At 34.0% G+C, this 21,114-nt stretch overlaps 2 protein-coding genes across 2 annotated transcripts; one reads left to right on the top strand and one right to left on the bottom strand.

Annotated features, from left to right (window-relative positions):
• Positions 1-5,932: 5,932 nt before the first annotated feature.
• Positions 5,933-8,793, bottom strand: LOC141660021 (glucan endo-1,3-beta-glucosidase-like). The gene is made up of 3 exons (XM_074466977.1): positions 8,790-8,793; positions 6,552-6,852; positions 5,933-6,269 (listed from the first exon to the last, which is right to left on the bottom strand). Exons 1-3 carry the CDS (start codon positions 8,791-8,793, stop codon positions 5,933-5,935), a joined length of 642 nt encoding a protein of 213 aa, XP_074323078.1.
• Positions 8,794-9,705: 912 nt separating this feature from the next.
• LOC141660020 (uncharacterized) lies at positions 9,706-11,700 on the top strand. Its single transcript, XM_074466976.1, has one exon. It carries the CDS (start codon positions 9,706-9,708, stop codon positions 11,698-11,700), a length of 1,995 nt encoding a protein of 664 aa, XP_074323077.1.
• The last annotated feature ends 9,414 nt before the right edge of the window (positions 11,701-21,114 follow it).

Genomic DNA, 21,114 nt, shown 5'->3' with positions numbered 1-21,114 from the left:
TATTTGTCCAATTCCAGTAGCTTCTGCCTCTTTTCTTTGCCTCAAACATGAACTCCCTGACCCATTATATAAATTGCATAAAAAATCAATATAAAAAGGATCAAATTGAATATTACATTAACATAACCCAAATAAAATGTGATACATAAATTTAATATAATTTCAAATTTAATGCAATAAAAATATTAATCATCATCGTCGTCGTCATCGTCATCACTTTTATTTTGTTTGTCATCACTCATGTCTTGGTCATTTTGTTTTTCAATATCTTCATGTATAGAGTAGTCATCTTCAAAAATTTTTAAATCAATAAAAAAATTTAAAGTATCACGAATAACCAGTCTTTCGACTTGTGATGATGAAGCATTTGACACATCATTTTGAAAAACATCATCATCAAATATATCCTCTTCGGTTGATGGAAAAATTTCATTAACTTGTCGACTTTTGTGGTGAGAATTGTGTACTATGACAATTTTGCATTTGTAATACTTGGTGCATAATACATTTGATGAGCTTGACTAGCTAACACGAACACATCTTCGACATTCAACTTTGATTTGATATCAACCGTAGTAATTCAGTTTCTATCCACTTTGACGTGTGTTGTATGATCAAACCAATGACATTTGAATAAGATAACATGATGATCATTGTAGTAGTAGAGGTCAAGTACTTTTTGGAGTCGTCCGTAATAATTTCCAAAACATTCTTTGTAAGAACTTCCTATAAATCAAACATGGTAAAATTAAATACAAATGATACAAAATCAATATAATTTCTCTTTGAGTAGCTTCTTTAATCTCTTACCAATGACAAGTACACCGGAAGGGAGAAGTACGTTCACTAGGATTTCCGCAATCAAATTTATGACCATTACATTTGCAACCTTTATAAGATTCCACTTCATGTGATGGCCCTCTTATTAGGTCCTTAAATTCGTTTTTAAGTTCAGTTTCATCTTTTACCTAAATTATTTTATAAATACGGCATATGGATAAGTATAAGAGTAATAAGATAATGTCACAAAAATACACACTTACACATTTATATATTTATAAAGGTACCCCTCTTTCAAACCAACCCGCGAATAGTTCTTTTTGCTTCCCTTCCTTTTGTGCATCATTAAAATCCGGGTGATGCCGACCTACCAAGCTTTGAAACTCGCTATAATTTAAGAATTTATTAAACTATAATTTAGTAAATTTAAATTTGTTAAATCTAAATAAAGAAAGATAAGAAATAATATAATACCGTAAGTACTGTGCAACCTCCAGTGAATTGATAAGGACATAGTATTTCACTAGTCTTCGTTCAGCACTACACAAAAGTTTACGCCCATTACGTAGTATAGGTTGTGTAGGATACCTATAAACCTCCACGAAACTCGGATCAAGAAACCTTCGAGGAACCTCATTTCGACGAAGTCGATTATGTACTATTTGAGCTTTGGATTCAAAATACAACTCACAAAAGTGTACAACTTCCTCCTCAATATAGCGCTCTTCTATTAAACCTTTTGGTCGTGCTTTATTTTTAACTTTCAATTTTAAGCCGTGCAAGTATCTTTCAATAAAATACATCCATCGATGATTAGAGGGCCTCTCAGCTTACACTCAGTAGCCAAATGTAGAGGCACATGCTCGATGGGATTAAAAAAACCTAGAATATAGATGGTTTCGAGCTTAGACATTATCTTCACTATATCCTTTTCCATCTTCTCCAAATCTGTATATTTCAAATTTGCTGAGCATAAATCTTGAAAGAAGTTAGACAACTCAAAAAAAACATCAGCTACATTCTTTGATAGCAAGTCACGACAAACAATGGGCAATAACTTTTACATGAAAATATGGCAATCACGTGATTTCATCCCGCGAATACATATTTTTCCATATTTGCACACCCAGATATATTCGAGACATACCCATCTGGAAGATTCAAACTTTTAATCCAATTTAATAGCTTATTAATTTGCTCTCTTCGAAGCACAAATGGCGCAAGTGGCGTCGTGCCATCATCTCGAATCCACAACTCACGGTGTACACCTAACTCCTTACAATCATTTCTTGCATTTGAGTTATCTTTGATTTTTTTCTTATCACCAAGCATTGTGTAGAATATGCACTAGTAGAAAAATGACTTTCCGCATCGCCCCTTTTGCGTCGGTTAAAGACAAAACCGAAGCTGTAGATACTTTTATGTGTCGGTCGGGCAAAACACCGACGCTATAAGTTCACTTGTAGCGTCGGTCGAGAGAATGCCGACTCAATAGGTTCAATTGTAGCATCGGTCGAGAGAATGCCGACGCTAAAGGTTCACTTGTAGCGTCGGTCTAGAAAATGCCGATGCTATAGGATCACTTGTAGCGTTGGTCGGGAGAATGCCGACGCTATAGGTTCACTTGTAGCGTCGGCCAGGAGAATGCCGACACTATAGGTTCACTTGTAGCGTCGGTCGGGAGAATGCCGACGCTATAGGTTCACTTGTAGCGTCGGTGAATAGAATGCCGACGCTTTAGGTGTTATATTGATTTTAAAATTATATTATATTTATTTAATTTTATAATTATCATGTAACATATGATTATATATATAACTAGTATTTAAGCCTGCGTTGCTTGGCTCTATAATAATAAAATAATTATACAATAAAAATAATTAGTTAATTTTGGATTGTATATATGATATACCATAGGTATCATTGTTGATGAGACAAATAAAACTGATTACAAATTGTTGATGCTTAGATTTACATATATGATGATTTATTAAAAAAATATTGTATATGATATAATTTTGAAATTAAAATATAAATATATAATTATATTTATAATATAATTTTAAAATTATATGATATAAAATATAATTAAAGTTTTAGAAATTTATTATCAATAATATAATCTTGTAATTCACTGTCACCGGGAACATGTAATTAAATTAATTATATATGTTATAATATGAAAGTTATATTTTTATATTATAATTTTCAAAGTAGTATATATTATATTATTGTAAAATTATATTTTAATGTATAATTCAAAATATAATAGCATATATAAATATATATAATATAATGTTAAATTAAAATGAAAATTATATTATAAATAAAATTGTTTTAAAATATTATACATAATTTCAATGATCCAAGCATAAGGTATATTTATTTTGGTCAAGGAAAAAATAATATAAATATATAATTATCAGAAGAGAAACATTAGTTTAGTACTAGGCCTCGCCTACCACGTTTAAGACTATTAATCAGGTCCACAAATAACTTCTCTCTCAACCAAATACAAAAACCACATGCCCTTTATACTATACCCTGAATTCATTTACACGAAGCAGCGGCGGGACGCAGAAGAAGAATCAGCAGGCATGGTTAGTTCAAATTTCCGGTAATAATTGAACTTAATTATTTTTGTATGAATGTTTGATAGCTGGTGGAAAAAGCAGGCCTATAGCGTCGGCATTTTAAATAACCGACGCTGTTGGGCAGCCTTTAGCGTCGGCTGTTTGAATAACCGACGCTAATGTCAAGACTTTAGCGTCGCCTACTTAACCGATGCTAAAGGCCTATACCTATAGCGTCTCCCACATTTGCTACGCCACTTAACCGACGCTTTAGGGGTTATTTGGACGCTAAAAGTTCAGTTTGTACTAGTGATGTTATCAAAGACATTTTTCTCTGTATGCATAACATCAATATTGTGAAGAAGACTTAGTGTCTCCCAATATGGTAGCTCAAAAAATGGAGAATAGTGTGTCCAATTATGTGTCACGCTATAATCCCTCGTCTTTTGCCTAATAGTTTTTCCTGGAGGAGGAAACTATATCTGCTCACAAAGTATCTTTTCCCGTGATCCTGAATGTCGAGTTGTGACTGAATATCGATCATATTATCCAAACTTTGTGCTTCTCCTTAGTGGATCATCTTCTTCCAAAAATAACAAGTTGTACCATAGAAAGTTGGTTTACCATCATGCTTGAGTTTCTCCTCCTTTACCAATCACATACATACTAGACATGCCAATATTCCCTTAGCCGACCATCCATTAATCATAACAAGTGCTGGAAAATCATTTATTGTCCACATCAATGCTACTTTCATAGTAAAATTTGAACGTGATACCCTATCATATGTTTCCACCCGGTACACCACAACTTCTTCAATTCATCAATTAATGGTCGAAGATAAACATGAAAGTCTTTTGTCGGATCGTTTGGCCCGGGAATGAGAAGAGGCATAAACATGTATGGAGCTTTTGTGCACATCGATGGTGGAAGATTGTAAACAACAACAATCACAGGCCACACTGTATATTCCCTTGCATGTGCATCTCGAAAAGGATCAAATCCATCACTAGCAAGGCCTATTCGGATTTTCCGTGTTTCTTTTGCAAATCGAGGAAATCTATGATTAAATTGTTTCCATTCATCTCCATCAGTTGGATAACTTAATGACCCTCAACTGCAGCTCTATCATGATGACATGTCATACATTTGGCAGTCTTCTCGGATATGAATAATCGTTGCAGTCTCAATGCACTAGTACAAAAAGTACTTTCTGCAACGTAGTTTTAGCGTCGGTTCTTTAAAGAACCGACGCCTAAAGGTACTTCCTGCATCGGTTGCAAGATTGAACGACGCAAATAGGTATATTTGCACGGCATTTGGTGTCGGTTATTAATTTAACCGACGCTAAAAGTGTTAATAGCGTCGCTTCTGTAGGTAACCGTCGCTTAAAAGTATTTATGGCGTCGCCGTTTACAACCGACGCTAAAAAGTATGTTTTGTGCTACGGGTTTCTAGTTGCCGACGCTATAAATTTCTGCTTTATGCTACAGGCTTTAATTTAACCGACGCTAAAAGTATTAGAGTACAAAATTAATTAGACCAGGGATGTCACGATACTGAAGGTGTTCTTTTAATTTTTTTATTTTTGTATAATTATTTTTTAATCACATATTTATCTATTTATCATATGTATCTCATAATTTTTTTTAATTTGAGTTATGATAAGATTTTGATTAGTGTTTTCATCATTTTGGAAGACGATTTCAACAGAGTGGCGGACGTGGGATTACTCTAAAAGTTCATCGAGCTTTGACACCTATCAACGCTCTCTTGTGACTTGGGATTGGTGGTTTGGTGACTGATTGATTGTGTTACTGCTGGATGAGCTATTAGGCGGTTATCTATAATCAAGATTTCTAACACTTTGATGACAAGTTCTATTTTTCTATATTAATGCAGTTGGATAGCTTGCTCGTTGCTTCAGTTTTTAGTTTTACAGGAGCACAACTCTTGTTGCATACTTGGTTGTCGACCTGTTTGTGCAAAGATTGGTGTCTATATTGCGGTATTTGTTGCTACTACTTGACTGGCGTGGTGAACTTGTTTTTGGTGTGTTGATTGTTGCTTTGACCTGTGCAGTCTCTTGCTCATTGTTTCACGATCGATTACCAACTGACATATTCTCCGAACCACACCAAAAACTTGGGCAGAAGATTATGATGAAAGGATGATAAGTTCTTTGAGTGAGATGTTAACTACTTGGGCAGAAAATGATGATGTGAGAATGATAAGTTCTTTGAGTGAGATGTTAACTACAACGGGGGCAGTCTAGGAGCAAGTTAGGTTTTATGAAAGTTTTGTACTCTTTCATCTGCCATATAGATAGATTAGTTTGGGCACGAAACAGTACATAAATCAGGTTAACAAAGTAGTGGACACTTTAAACATACAGAGCAATGAACTTGATTGAAGGCTGGATACAAACATTAATCCTTATTCAATATGGCTTCTGATATACTGTAACTAAGAAGCAAAAGTGATGGGGTACTTGGCTTGTTTATTTGCCTCAAATATCCCCCAGTGCCTTTCCATTTTGCTCCTTTGATTTTCATCAAACAAGTTATATATATAAGTTTCTACAGGCTTCTTTGGTCTATTTGGAGACCTCTTGCTCTTACTTCACTAATTAAATTATTGTTGTAAAGTCTTGCATTATATGTTGTAGCTTGAGGTCCTCCAGCAGTAGGCCATCCTGTTTCCGACACGACGACATCCAATGAAGAAGCATCCGCCTTCTCCAGTGCAGAGTATACCGCATCAACCATTGCATCAAACGTATTTTTGTATCCTAGTTGACCGTCTTTAACGAAAACCGAGGGAGATCTGAAGTATGTATATCGGAGACGTATGTCACCTGAGGTTTGGCTATCTTTCTTTAATTCTAGAGGAATTTCGGGTTTGTTGAATGCATAGCTATAATATGGGTGAATGTTTACAAGAAACGGTGCGTTATTGTTCTTTAACAATTGGATTATGTCCCCAATAAAGTATTTATCGTCAAATTCGGCATTTGATGGTGGGTGAATTTGTTTCAGAATAACTGAATGATCAAGGGCTGTGGAGACTTTGATTTTGTTTTGCAGACCGCATGAGGAAACCGCATTTTAAATTTTTTTCATGGCCGTGAGCAGAAACTCTCTATACTCAATACTGTGTTGGTCTTGTGTAGGCACACCATTTCCAACAACAATATACCTGAAGTTGATGTCTGGGAAGTTCTGGACGTTGTTTTGGATCCATTGGTTGGCTTTGTCTTGGCCGGAAGCGATGCTTTGAAGTTGATAGTTGGAAACACCAAGGACGACTTCAATACTGGTGTTTTTTAGGGCTTGGAGAACATTAAAATCCGGACCATAAAGTCTTATTCTATTAGCTTGGAGATTTTGGATAAGAGACACGACTTCTTGTGGGGATGGTAGATTGTCTGCAAAAGTTCCATAGCACACACCTGCTCTATTCAGTTCTGCGTGTTGTTGTCCACTTGCTTGCTGAGCAGCTGCATTAGAAACAGAGGCATCATATTAAAAATGTGTAAGTGTAACTAGTGCATATTAAAACATTGAAATGTACTGCTACACTAAACCTGCTCTTGATATTGTCTACTGAGAAATGGATAAACCAGAAGCATGCATGAAATGATGAAACATGTAATGCGAGTCTACCTGAAGCATCATGCAGGAAGGCAAAGAATGAGCATAGTAGGAGCAGCACTGTGCAATATTGCATATTGCTAAAGGATTGCATTAATTAAGTATCTTTGGTGAATATTAATTGCAGATAAAATGAAGTTATACATATAGAGGGTAAGGAAAAGCGGATGAGGATGGAATTGAAGAGATGATTCTAGATATTAAACCGAAGTTTGTAACTATTAGGCATTGTGTTGCGGCACGCTGCATACATGCTTCATTTGGTATTATCTGGAGTTTGTTATGCTTTTTGAAAACCATGTACTATGTGGCTTCTTTAGTTCATCATAATCTTCTGCCCAAGTTTTTGGTGTGTTGATTGTTGCTTTGACCTGTGCAGTCTCTTGCTCATTGTTTCACGATCGATTACCAACTGACATGTTCTCCAAACCACACCAAAAACTTGGGCAGAGGATTATGATGAGAGGATGATAAGTTCTTTGAGTGAGATGTTAACTACTTGGGCAGAAAATGATGTGTGAGAATGATAAGTTCTTTGAGTGAGATGTTAACTACAACGGGGGCAGTCTAGGAGCAAGTTAGGTTTTATGAAAGTTTTGTACTCTTTCATCTGCCATGTGCTTCTTCGTAAGCATCTGTGTTTAGTTGTTGCTCGCAAACAACAGGAGATTGTATTTTTGAACTGGCTTGCTGAGAAGACTCTGACTTGGGTCTTTGGCTCTTCTTTGCCCGTGCGTGGGAACATCGGTGTTTTCTAGTTTCCTATATGTTTAGTTGTGGCTTGCTGAGAAGACTATGATTTTTTTCAACTTTTCTATATCCCAAGTCCCAAATGCTATTTTTTTTGTTTCTTTGCAAGCATTTGCATTGTTTAGTTGTTGCTAGTCAATAGCCGGAGATTGTATTTACAGAAATAATATAAATTGAAGATGTGTGACATGGAATATATTTTGAATACAAAATATATAAATAATTATTTATATTTTTAATATTAACTTTGTATACAGAATTAATATAATCTCCACATAATATATAATTATTTATATATTCTGAATAAATTGAAGATGTGTGAATATATAATATAATCTCCACAGAATAATTATATAATATATAATTATTTATATAATCTCCACACAGAATAATTATATAATATATAATTATTTATATAAATAAATATATAAATTAATATAAATTATTTATATAATCTCCACAGAATTAATATAATCTCCACAGAATAATTATATAATATATAATTAATTATATAAATTATTTATATATTCTGAATAAATTGATCTCAGCCACAGAAATAATATAAATTGAAGATGTGTGACATGGAATATTATATATATCTGAATCTCCACAGAAATATATAATATTATTTATATATTTTGTATTAAAAATATATGTTATGTCACACATCTTCAATTTATATTATTTATATTTTTAATATTAACTTTGCTTCACAAAATATATTTTTTTAATACAATGTTTTTTGATTGGGTAGTTAATACAATTAAAATTGATACAAGTATTACTTTTATATAAACATTGACTTTCTTAATATACAGAATTTTATGTAACTCAAACTTAAAATTTTTTTATGAAGAAAAAAATAATGATTAATCTCAAAATAATCAAACAAAAAACATAATTAAAAGAAGAGTAAAATAAATTTTAAAAATTATGAAAAAGGAATAAAGAGGGTGAAATAGTGAGGATATCCTGTGTCTGTTCAATTTCAAAGTAAGAGAAGTACTCCACTCCGCTCCACTCCGATAAATACCCATCTTTACGTGCCCCGGTACTCTACTCAGGTATTCACCCCTCCGCTTTCGTTTTTATACGAGTGATTAAACGAGTATTCCAGTGTTGAATTTGTTTTTTCTCACTGCTGATTGGTTTGGACAATTGAAGCAAGTTGGTGTATTTGGTTGTAATTGAAGTAATTGGGTTCACTTTTCTCCACTCCGGTAGTCCAGTTGGTTTGATTAGGGTCGTGGGCTCCTAACCCCCGATTTCATCTATGGTGTACGAGTTTGTATCTCTACTTCTGGTTTGTATCTCTACTTCACTGTGTATCTTCTATTTGATTACTTTTAATAATTGTATCATGTTGAAAATAAAAGTTAATATAGTATAGTTAGTTATGCACAAACTGTTGATGAAAAAATGAATACAGGTAGTGAACATTTTTTGTTTTACAGTTTTGTTCTTTTTTTGAAGATGTACTATAAGTTTGACCCAACCTGGCAGCATGGATTTCTACCTCCTCTGTTTTGCATATTTATTTAAGTAGAGAATTAACATCCTGCAAGTTGAAAAATAGTGTAGTGTGGATAAAAATTAATGAGTAAATAGTTAGATGATGATTAATATATATATAGTCCTAGTTCATGTGTAAATTGGAAAACAAGAAAAAAAAGTAAAGTCTATTCTTAACAAATATGTAGATATATGGATTGGCATTGTTCATTTTAGGTGGAATTTGAGTTAAAGATTAGTAAACTACTTATTGTTAGTTAAATTTAATGTTTATTTTTAGGTTAATATTACTAAAAGATATACCAAATATATTTTTTGAGTTACAATGTGTCTTTGGTAATATATATGTTTATTTCTTTGATTTGTAGTTTTTAGTTCCTTATTTTTGCAACTTGTCTTTACTGACTTGTCTATCATTTATTGTATAGAATTAAAAAATGGATCGTCGTACATGGATGTACAAAATATCACGGGCGACCCATGAGTATATTAGTGGCGTCAAGCACTTCATTGAATGTGCGGAGAAACATGCAAAAGGGGACATGATCATGTGTCCTTGTTACGATTGTTATAATTTAAAAAAGTTTCCTACTGTTGACACAGTGCGTGATCATTTATTCCGACGGGGTTTCATGGATGATTATACTAGGTGGATTTGGCATGGAGAGGGAATACACTCTAGAACAATGAAGACATATACAAGGAATGATGAAAGTTTTGGAGATGGTACGCCTGAAAATAAAGAAGATGACGTGGAAAATGATAGGGTCGAGGAGATGATCGAAGATCTTGAAGATTTTCTAAAGCACCAACCAAAAATTCTTGAGAGCTTGGTTGATGGTTCCAAAAAACTCCTCTATCCAGGGTGCAATGATCAGTTTACTAGGTTATCAACAACCTTGAAATTATGCAAGCTTAAAGTGAAGAACGGGTGGAGTGACAAGAGTTTCACAGAAATGCTAAAACTTCTCGCTGACATACTCCCTCCGAATAACGAGCTTCCTATTTCCACCTATGAGGCGAAGAAGATATTGTGTCCCATGAGTATGAATGTAAAGAAGATTCATGCTTGTATAAATGATTGTGTGTTGTTTCGCCATAAGTATGAACATCTACAAACTTGTCCAAAGTGCGGAGCATCTAGGTACAAGCGGGAGGGAAATTATTCTTTGAGTGTTGATAAAAAAAGGCCTCCTGCGAAGGTGCTGCGATATTTACCCGTAGTGGAGCGATTCAAACGCCTTTTTGCAAATGTCACTGACGCAAAGCTTATGAGGTGGCATAAGGAAGGAAGAAAATCAGATGGGATGCTCAGACACCCTGGTGACTCTCCACAATGGAGAACCATTGATGGAAAGTTCCCGAAATTTGGCAGAGAAGTTAGAAATTTACGACTTGGGCTTTGTGCGGATGGCATGAATCCGTATCGCACTTTAAGCTCTCAACATAGCACTTGGCCGGTTCTTCTGACAATTTATAACTTGCCTCCTTGGTTATGCATGAAGCGCAAGTACATCATATTGACATTGCTAATCCCCGGTCCTAAAGAACCCGGAAATAATATCGATATTTATCTTCAGCCACTTATTGAAGATCTAAAGTTATTGTGGGATGAAGGTGAGAGGGTATATGATGCATTTAGCCAAACAGATTTCACTGTACGTGCCATGATTTTTTGCACCATAAGTGATTTTCCAGGTTATGGAAACCTTTCAGGATACACTATCAAAGGAGCTAAAGCGTGTCCGATTTGTGAAGATGCTACAATTGATCTTCGTTTAAACAATTGTAAAAAGAATGTTTATATGGGTCATCGTACATTTCTTCCCCTTAATCACCCGTATCGTAAGAGGAAAAAGTCTTTTGGCGGGACTGTCGAGACTCGAGTGGCTCGTTTACCATTAACGGGGAGTGAGGTTTTGGAACGTGTTAAAGATATTGATGTTGTACTTGGAAAGTTGTATAAAAAGCGAACTCCAAATAGTATTTGGAAGAAGAAATCTATATTTTGGGATCTTCCATACTGGGAACACTTGCAAGTTAGACACTGTCTGGATTTCATGCATATTGAAAAAAATGTATGTGAAAGCCTTGTCGGGACATTGTTGAATATACCCGGTAAGTCAAAGGATGCAATGAAAGCCAGATTAGACATGCAAGAGATGGGTATACGAGTAGAATTAGCACCACAACAATCAGGAAAGCGTGCATATCTACCTCCAGCTTGTTATACTCTGTCTAGAAAAGAAAAAATCAGCTTTTGTGAGTGTTTATCTAGTGTGAAAGTTCCATCTGGATATTCCTCAAACCCAAAAAACATTGTCTCAATGAAAGATTTGAAGTTGGTAGGAATGAAGTCACATGATTGTCACGTGTTAATGCAACATCTATTACCGGTTGCAATTCGAGGCATATTACCGAAGCATGTGTGATTGGTCATCACGAAACTGTGTTTCTTCTTCAATGCTATATGTAGTAAGGTGATTGATCCCATGACATTGGATACTTTGCAAGCAGATATAATTGTTACACTTTGTGAGTTTGAAATGTCTTTTCTACACTCATTTTTTGACATAATGGTGCATTTAGTGGTTCATCTTGTGAGAGAGATTAAAATTTATGGTCCGTTATATTTGCGGCAAATGTATCCTTTCGAGAGATTCTTGTGTATCTTAAAAGCATACGTGAGAAATCGACGTCTGCCTGAAGGTAGCATAGTTGAAGGGTATTCAGTTGAAGAGATTATTGAATTTTGTACTGATTATTTAGCATCTACCGATCCAGTCGAAATTCCAAGATCTCGGTATGATGGAAGACTTGAAGGTCAGGGTACATTGGGACATAAAATGATATGTCCGAGTGGTTAAATGCTTGATAGAGCCCATCTTTTTGTATTGCAACACATGACAGAAGTCCACCCTTTCTTACAACAACACATAGTTGAGATTCGACAAATGCATCCTTCTAAGAGTGGCAAGTGGGTTAAAAATGAACACAATCGATCTTTTGTTAAATGGTTTAAAGATCGAGTAATGTCTCAATATTCAGAAAGTCATACCACCGTTTCTAGTACGCTAAAATGGTTAGCGTATGGGCTGACATGCCAGTGAGATCTTACCAAGTTAATGGGTACACTTTCTATACACAGTGTCAAGACAACAAGAGCACTGTGCAGAATAGTGGAGTGTCAATAGAAGCTTCTTCGACTGAATTTGATAGGGGCAATTCTATCATATCACGAGATATAAAGAAGTCATACTATGGCCTGATTGATGAAATTTGGGAGCTTGACTATACGGATTTTAAAGTTGCTCTCTTTCGATGTAAATGGTTCGATATCAAGCGTGGCGTTCGGGTAGATGAGTCGGGCTTCTCTTTGGTAGATTTTAATCGATTTGGACATGAAGATGACCCGTTTATATTCGCTACACAAGTTAAACAAGTGTTCTACATTAAAGACCCCGCTGATTCTAGATGGTCAATTGTTCTTGAAAGTAAGCGACGCATTCTTGGAATTGATAATGTGGAAGACGAGGATGAGTATGATCAATTTGATGAGAATCCCCCTTTCTCAATTGGTCTACCTACCGCAGTTAGAGAAGATAATGTAGATACAAATTATGTTCGTAATGATCATGATGAAGGGTTATGGATTGATCGCCAAGTATGAATTCTAGTAAAGGTAATTTTAATAACAAGTTTATAAAGTATTTTTTTAAAATTCTATTAATATTTGGTGACTAAGAATATTACTAGAAATGTTGTCAGTTTACTATCTAGTTAAATTATCAGTACATGTTAAAAATAAAATATATATTCGGTCCATTTGAAAAATTAATTAATCCTCTAAAAAAACCTGTAATTTAATGATCATTATAGAAGATATGTAAAAGCTGTTTACATGTCTAGTGTAACTCTTAGAAATGTTCAGGTTGCTGCTATAGATTTTATGCATACTTTAATATATTCAATCCATACTTTTTGTAGGTTTGCGCTTGGGAAGTGTCATGAAAGCAGAAAGTAGTTAAGGTTCACTGAGGGCTACATTAAGCCATTTACAGCATCATCAATTACTCTAGGTGAGTCCTTAACACATTTAATATATCAACTTTGAAATTCTGAATAAATTATTTGTAGTTATGCCATTCTATATATATAATTTAAAATATTTATATTTGTCTCTCCCAATTTAAGAGCAGCAACAATTCTTGCCCCTGGCTCTTTTAATACAATGTTATAGAAGATTAGTGGTACACACAGACAGCCTGAGCCATAGTGTACCACACGAGTTTTGTAAATGAAGCTGTTACGATGTTGGTTCTCCTCATAAACACAAACCATGTAATCTACTTGCCCTGCCTTTTTGTCTTTATTTTGATGCTTATTTTGTGCATCAGGATTCCAGATATACATCTTATCTATATCTTGCCTGTCATCCACAACAATAAAAATACACGTAATTTATAATGCTTACAAAAGTATAGAGCACTTCAGTTTTTTTGGTTTAATCATTTCCATCCCTCCCCATCTCCCCTGCCTTCCTGGCATGCAATATATGGCTTTAATAACAGATTCATCAACCATGACTTACAGACTTAGAAAGGAACATCGGAAAGAATAGCTTACATGTACAAAAAATGAATAAATTGAATCGATTGAGGTTGCAAGTAACACAAGGCCTGGAATTACAAATGAAACAACAGAGCAAATGTATTACAAAATGCAAGGAAACAAATCAAAAATACCCTCAACATTTATCAAACACAATATGATGTATCTGACTGAAACTGTTCCTGCAGGTCTATTATAGCCGCTATTTTAAAATTTTTAATGTAAGGTAAGATCACAAACTAATGACATGACATGTTATATTAACAAAAATAAACAAAATAGAACTATTACATAAACACTTATCCTAATGTAAAAGAATAATGTCGATATAGATAAGTACCTCATGTTAGACAGATAGTAGTTAAGCGACATTAACCTAGTCCAACCAGAGGTCTCTGCAAATTGTTTAAGATAGTGAAGACAAGCACCAGATAAGATTTTTACCCTTTAAAGAAAAAAGATGTGATATAAAGAAAACATGACAACTTAGTAGCATTGCATCTAAAATGGTTTGAATTAGCTTGCTTTAGTTTATATATCTTACAAATTAAGATAAATAGTTGAAGATTTATTAAATGATTAATCGGTAAACTAATCGACTTCAAACATGACTTAAGAAGTGGAAACTGAATCTGCGATTTACACCTCTCACGAGGAAATATCGGACACTTAATAAGGTTAGAGCCAGAAGTGTCAACACACATATATCCAGTCCCTTGTTCAATATCACTCTTTATGCTTTATCTAAGCTGTAGAACTCACCATCTGGATATATTCCCGCATTTGCAAGGTTCTGCAGAAGGAGGCATCAGGATCACAGTTAGAGGGGTAAGAGCCATCAATATAATTAGGCCATAATCCATGAATCCCGAAATTTGAAGCTGGCTTCCCTATGCTTGGATAACAACAACTTCGCTTCAAATCATAATATGATCCAGGCCACTGCATGTGTTTAATTTTTTTAAATAATGAAATCCTGGTTAGTAAATAAATTGTTGCCAACTAGAATCAGTTACACTAGGATTTCCGAGTCCCAAAATGGAGAAGAAATCAAATTCCTGAGCAAAGCACACAATAGCTAGGCATTGTATTATTTCTACAGAACAAATTGTATACACTTTTTACTGTTACAAGTCTACAATGGGTTTTGAAATCAAAAAAATACTTCCACTTCTTCCTGACTTGTTGATCTTACATTGTTGTAGGTAATTGCTATGGATAAAGATAATGCAGATAAAGATAATGCAGAGTCCAGTTCCAAGAAAAGGACCAGAGGTCCAACATTGTGCAAAAAATTGAAAAAAAGGATAGGAAACCAGATTTTGGATGGCACCCTTGATTTCGATGAATATGGTAACCCGGTTGGCGATATGCGTAAAGATTTCATAATTTATCTGGGAACAAAGGTTCGCTTCCAAGTTGATATTAATATCGAGAGTTGGGATGTAGTTAATCAAGGATTAAAAGATGTTATTTGGGATGACATTAAGGTACGATAATATTTTACATTTACTCTTTAATTTGGGAAAAATAAATGAAATCATTTGTATCGCTTTCAGAGTCGTTGGAATCTGGATGATTCACATAAAAAGATGGTGCTGGAAAGAGCTGCAAAGATGTGGAGGGATTTCAAGGGTAAGCTGACTAGGAATTATGTGCGCACAGACAAGGATCCTTGTGAGAAATATCATTACATCAGCCGAGAACAGTGGGAAATATACAAAAAGAGACGTGAAACTGAGGAGTTCAAGGTAAAATTTTTACCAACTTAGCTCCGAATCTCATTTATGGTTTGAATCTTAACAACTACCATAAACCATATGTAATTCAAACATGTTTGACTCAAGGTATTAAGCTACTAAACCTATAAATTATAAACCAGATACTAAGAATTTAAGGTCCCTGGACAAGAAATTTTCATATTTTAGGATGAAAAAAGCTGACACAGAAAAACACAATACAAGCAGCACGGAATATATCTTATCAGATTTACTGATTTAAGAATTGAAGAATTTAAATAGTTACTACAATTTAAATAGTTACTACAATTTAAATAGTTACTACAATTTATCAATAGGGTAAACAACGTATTATATGTTGGTCTACATTTTTATTTTTTGCCTCTTTTGTAAGCAGGAAATAAGTGAGAAAACAAAAGACAGTAAAAAGCATGATGAGCATGTTCATTTCCTGGGGCCTAGTGGATATTATGCAAATAGGGCTAAATGGTGCGTGGATGACCCCATCAGTTCTTTGGATGATTCGGAATGCATCGATGAATCAATTTTGTCTAGTCAGCGTAGCGGACGAAGTTATGATTGGCTTAGAGCACGCGTGAAGAAGAAGGAGGGTGGAGGTTATTACTTCCCAAATTTGCAGACCAAGGAAGTCTTTGCAAAAAGGGTAAAACTACTTACTTTTTTATGCATAATTATGTCTTCTATATGAGAGGTCCTGTGAGTCTGGGACACATTAAAGAGTGCTGTAATTCAATTTTTGAAGTATAACTGTGATTTAAGTTCTGCCAAGTAAATGACCTATGTATTTAAAATGGATATATTACATTCAGCTGTGACTTAAATCATTCTCCTGACAACATTCAGCTGCACACCAGGCATCATGGTTAGCTGGTTCTATCTAATTAATTTGTAAATCAATTTGAGTTCCTTAACTATATATCACATTCATTTTAATGTCCTTCATTTTACAGTCGCTTGGTATCATCCCTGTCACTTTCTCCTGATGGTTGGTTTTGTCATTGTTTAAAATAGGGAGAATTGCAGAGGCAAGTTTCAGATGGTTCATGGACTCCACAAGGCCATGATGACATATTATCTCGTGCACTTGGTCGTAAAGAACATGGCGGACGTGTTAGAGGGGTTGGAGGAGGAGACAAAATTAAAGAAGTATTTGGATCAGGGAAGTCCAAACAGAGTGGTGTCTTATCGGTGGATGAGTTGGCTACCATCACACAAGAAATCACCAAAAAAGTTCAAAAGGAGTGTGATGAAAAGATGAATGAAATGATGAATTTGAAACTTCAAGGAATCTTTAATCATTTGAAGCAGGTGGGTTTGTCCATCCCAGAGGATAATGTTTTCAATGATATTGGTATTCCTAAAAATGAAACTGTTCGAAGCAGTTGCCAGTCGGTGAATCGACAAGATCATATCTCAAATATCAAGGTAATTTTTCATAAATATTTAGCTCATGGCCTTTAATTTATTTCTTATTTAAATAATAGCTACCTGTTTAGATTATAGACTATATAATGTACTAATATTTTTATTTTTGTATATTGCAGACACCAACCCTTTGTCATCTTTGGGTGATACATGTGGAAAAAGGAAGAGTTGTTGTGGCTAGGGGGACTGTTTTTCCCTCAAATAGTCAGGGGGAAAATATGATTCATAATAACCCGATTGTGCCTAACAATGTCAGAGTATCTGTTGATGATGTTGTACCGGAATTTCAACTTATTCCCCTTCCAGTGCCATGTAACGAACTTGAAACTATAGGAAATGCAGCGGGTAGTTTCGTTCAATGGCCAAAGGACCTTGTGACTTTAGGACAGGTATATATCATGTTATGGTATTTTTCTCATTCCATTACAATATATCATGTTTATGATGACTTTGTTTCATTAGGATCCAATATCAATGGATAAGGAAAAAGGCCATGACATTAGCCCAAAAAAAGTTGTTATGATGCCTAAGAAAGTTGAAAGTAAAGGTTCGGTAACTCCTGTCAAGAAAAGCCATGATGATGACACAAACTCAACTGAGCATTGTCGATCTTTACGTTTTATGCTTAAAAAGCTGTCCACTAATAAAAAAGGTTCGCTCTTTAAGTATGAAGAAAATGGAGAAGATCCAATATACGTTGCACATGAAGATGTTGATCAGTTTTTGAAAATGAGCTGGTTAAACATACCCATTCTGGAAATTTTTTTGAAGTAAGACTAGTCTTTACTACCTAATTTACCTTAGAATCATTATCCAATATACATATTGATTGTGATAAATAACATTGCATGTAGGTACATTGGGAAGCTTTGTAACAAATTGAATAATGATAAATTTGGATTCATGTTGCCATCCAGATTAGCAATACCGCATATCCGTGATTATCAACGTATTCAGGATGCAGCCGAGTACATGGAAAAAAATTTGGTTGCGAATAAAGAGAAGCAGTTTATATTAGCACCTTATATCCAAGAGTGAGGACAAAACCAATTTTATGTTCAGTATTTTTATTAAAAATATAATCTAATTGTGATATATATATATGTCTATTGGTGTAGTGACCACTGGATGTTGCTCCTATTTTGTCTCCATGAAAGTGTTATTTATGCATTTGATTCTTTGAAGAAGGAACGGAAAATACGGTTGACAACACCTGCACGAACGTAAGTTAAATTTCAATTTAAATTTCAAATACTCTACAATATATATATATATCCTTATTTCTAAGATTTTTGAATTATGTACTGACATATTCCTATTACACAGGGCATTTAAGTTGTATGTACCAGGAGGCGGAAAGAGGAATAACAGAAAAGAATTTCTTTGGATTCATACGGAGGTTGAGGTATAACTTATTTAATTCATATTTTAATTTTGTTGTTGTTATATTTATTTATATATAATCAAACTTAGTGTTTTATGTATAGTGTCCTCAACAAGAAGGAGGCACAGAGTGTGGTTTTTTTGTTATGAAGTACATGCATGACATAGTCATGCTTTGTCAAAAAGATCTTAACACGAACTGGAAAGTGGTAAGACAAAAAATATTTGATATTATTTTACAAACATCTAAACTTAAGATTTGTCTAAATATTTTATCATTTCCATTTAAAAGGGTCTTGGTTCAAGAAGATATACTAAGAAGGAAATCAATGAGATTCGAGAGCTTTGGGCAAAATTTTTTATTGTCGAATGTCTATAATCAGGTACGATAATAACTTTAGACAAATCTAGAAAAATGAGACATACAATCTTATATATGTTGCTAATTATGTACCAAAATATTATATGTGTGACTATATTATGTAGGTGCCTGACTTTGCTGAGATTCTTGAGTGTTAGACCTCCCAAGCTAAATGATGATTTGCTGGATTTTTCAATATCGATATTGCTAATTCGATGATGGCAAATGAACATTAATATTTTTTAGGAACACATTGTCATTTATTACTTTATCAAAAATATTTTGATTCTATTTAAAATTCAATGTATCGTATGAAAAGATAGCTTGAGACCTACTTTAGTTTCAATTTGATTCCTAGTTAATTTTATTATTCAGTTATATATTTGGGAATGCTAGTATTTGTAAAAAGCAGGTTCAGGATATCAATAAAAATGAAAAGAATATTTATTTTTTTATACTACTTTAGGCGTCGGTTTTATTGAACAACTGACGCCTAAAACATACACATATAGCGTCGGCTTTTTCAACGACTGACGCCTTTAATATTAACATATAGCGTCGGCAATTTTAACAACCGACGCCTTTAATATTAACTTTCAACGTCGGTTTTTTGATAAACCGACGCATCTAATTACAAATTCCAGCGTCGGCACTTTATTGGACCGACGCAATTGTCCAAGCAAGAGCGTCGGTAAGTGGAAATTTTGAGTCGGTCATCTAACCGACGCTAAAAACTTTTAGTGTCGCCTAATTACCCGACGCAAAAAAAATATACCTTTAGCGTCCCCTGCATATACCACGCTGAAAAACCGACGCTAAAGGCCTATTTTGACCGTGGCTAAAATTCATTTTTGTACTAGTGATGTAAGAGGAAAATGTCTCAAAATCTTCTTCGGAATCAACTTTTTCATAGAATCCTTTTACATCTTGTATCGATCTTCACCACATATGTCACAATGTGTTTTTTTCACTATTTTCTTTGTAAAATAACATGCAATTATTCACGCAAGCATCAATTTTTTTGTATCCCATGCTCAACCCACTTACTAACTTTTTTACATCATAATATCTCAAGGGCAACTTGTGATCTTCAGGCAACACCGATCCAATGAGTTCAAATAGCTCATCAAATCCCTTATTACTACAACTATATCTGTGTTTGAACTTAAGTAGCTTACTCACAAATGATAATGTTGTGAAACTTGTACAATTAGGATAAAGTGGTTCAGAAGCACTATCAAGCATCCTATAAAAACTTTTTGCTGTTATATTCGGCTCTTCATTCATATTTTCAAAATTATTATTTGTCTCGGAAAAATCTCCAAGCATTTCATGTGCATCATAAAAATCAACATGTGTGTTATCAATATTCATAGAACTCATTCCAATGTCAGTCCGCGATCTAACACTCTTCTCATGAAAATACCATGTTGTATATGCGGGCATGATGCCATGTCGATATAAATGCAATATCACATCATTGAGATTTTTTATATAAAAATTTCCACATTCATTACATGGACATCTTATTCTCCCCCTTGAATCCTCCGTATTTACAACGGCAAACTTAATGAAACCATCAACACCAATTTTATACTCTTTCGTAGTATTTTTCCTTGCATCAAATCGACGATTCATCCAATTACAATCTGATGACATCTACAAGATGTATAGATAGTATAATTAATAATATTTTACTAATTAAAAAACCATACCTAAATAAATTCACTATGTGTACAAGATATATTTAGTGAAAACAAGTGAACAATAATTATTTCATTTTTTTTAATTATTTCAATGATTTAATTCAAGTTATCTTATATCAAGCGCGGAAAGTTAACAAATATATTAAACTACTTTATATTTTGAAGACTACATTTAAATTATTAATAATTCAAATTTGACATTTTATTTAAATTATATCAATTAATATTACATTTATGTGAGAAATAAACAAACAACAATCATGATAAACAAAATATAAGTAATTTAGAAATTGTACTTACTTACTTGAAAGTAGTAGATATTTGAGCTTGAAATGGAAGATAAATGGTAGAAAATTTGAAGGAAAGGAAGTGGAGATGGGAAGAAAGGAAAGTATTGACAAAATCCAGGGGAATAGGATAAGCAGAAGCTGTAAACTTTTGCAGTCTAAATTCCACCATATGCGGTCGCTTTAATAAAAATCCACCAAAAACAGTTGCTTTTATAACGATTGCTTTTATTAAAATGACAGTTGCATTTTTTAAAATTTTTTTGGTAATTAATTTAAAAGTGACGGGATAGTCACTTTTGTTTTTAATTTC

This window comes from Apium graveolens, chromosome 5, assembly GCF_009905375.1.
Source record: "Apium graveolens cultivar Ventura chromosome 5, ASM990537v1, whole genome shotgun sequence".
Taxonomy (NCBI): domain Eukaryota; kingdom Viridiplantae; phylum Streptophyta; class Magnoliopsida; order Apiales; family Apiaceae; genus Apium; species Apium graveolens.
This window is presented reverse-complemented; position numbering and strand designations above follow the sequence as displayed.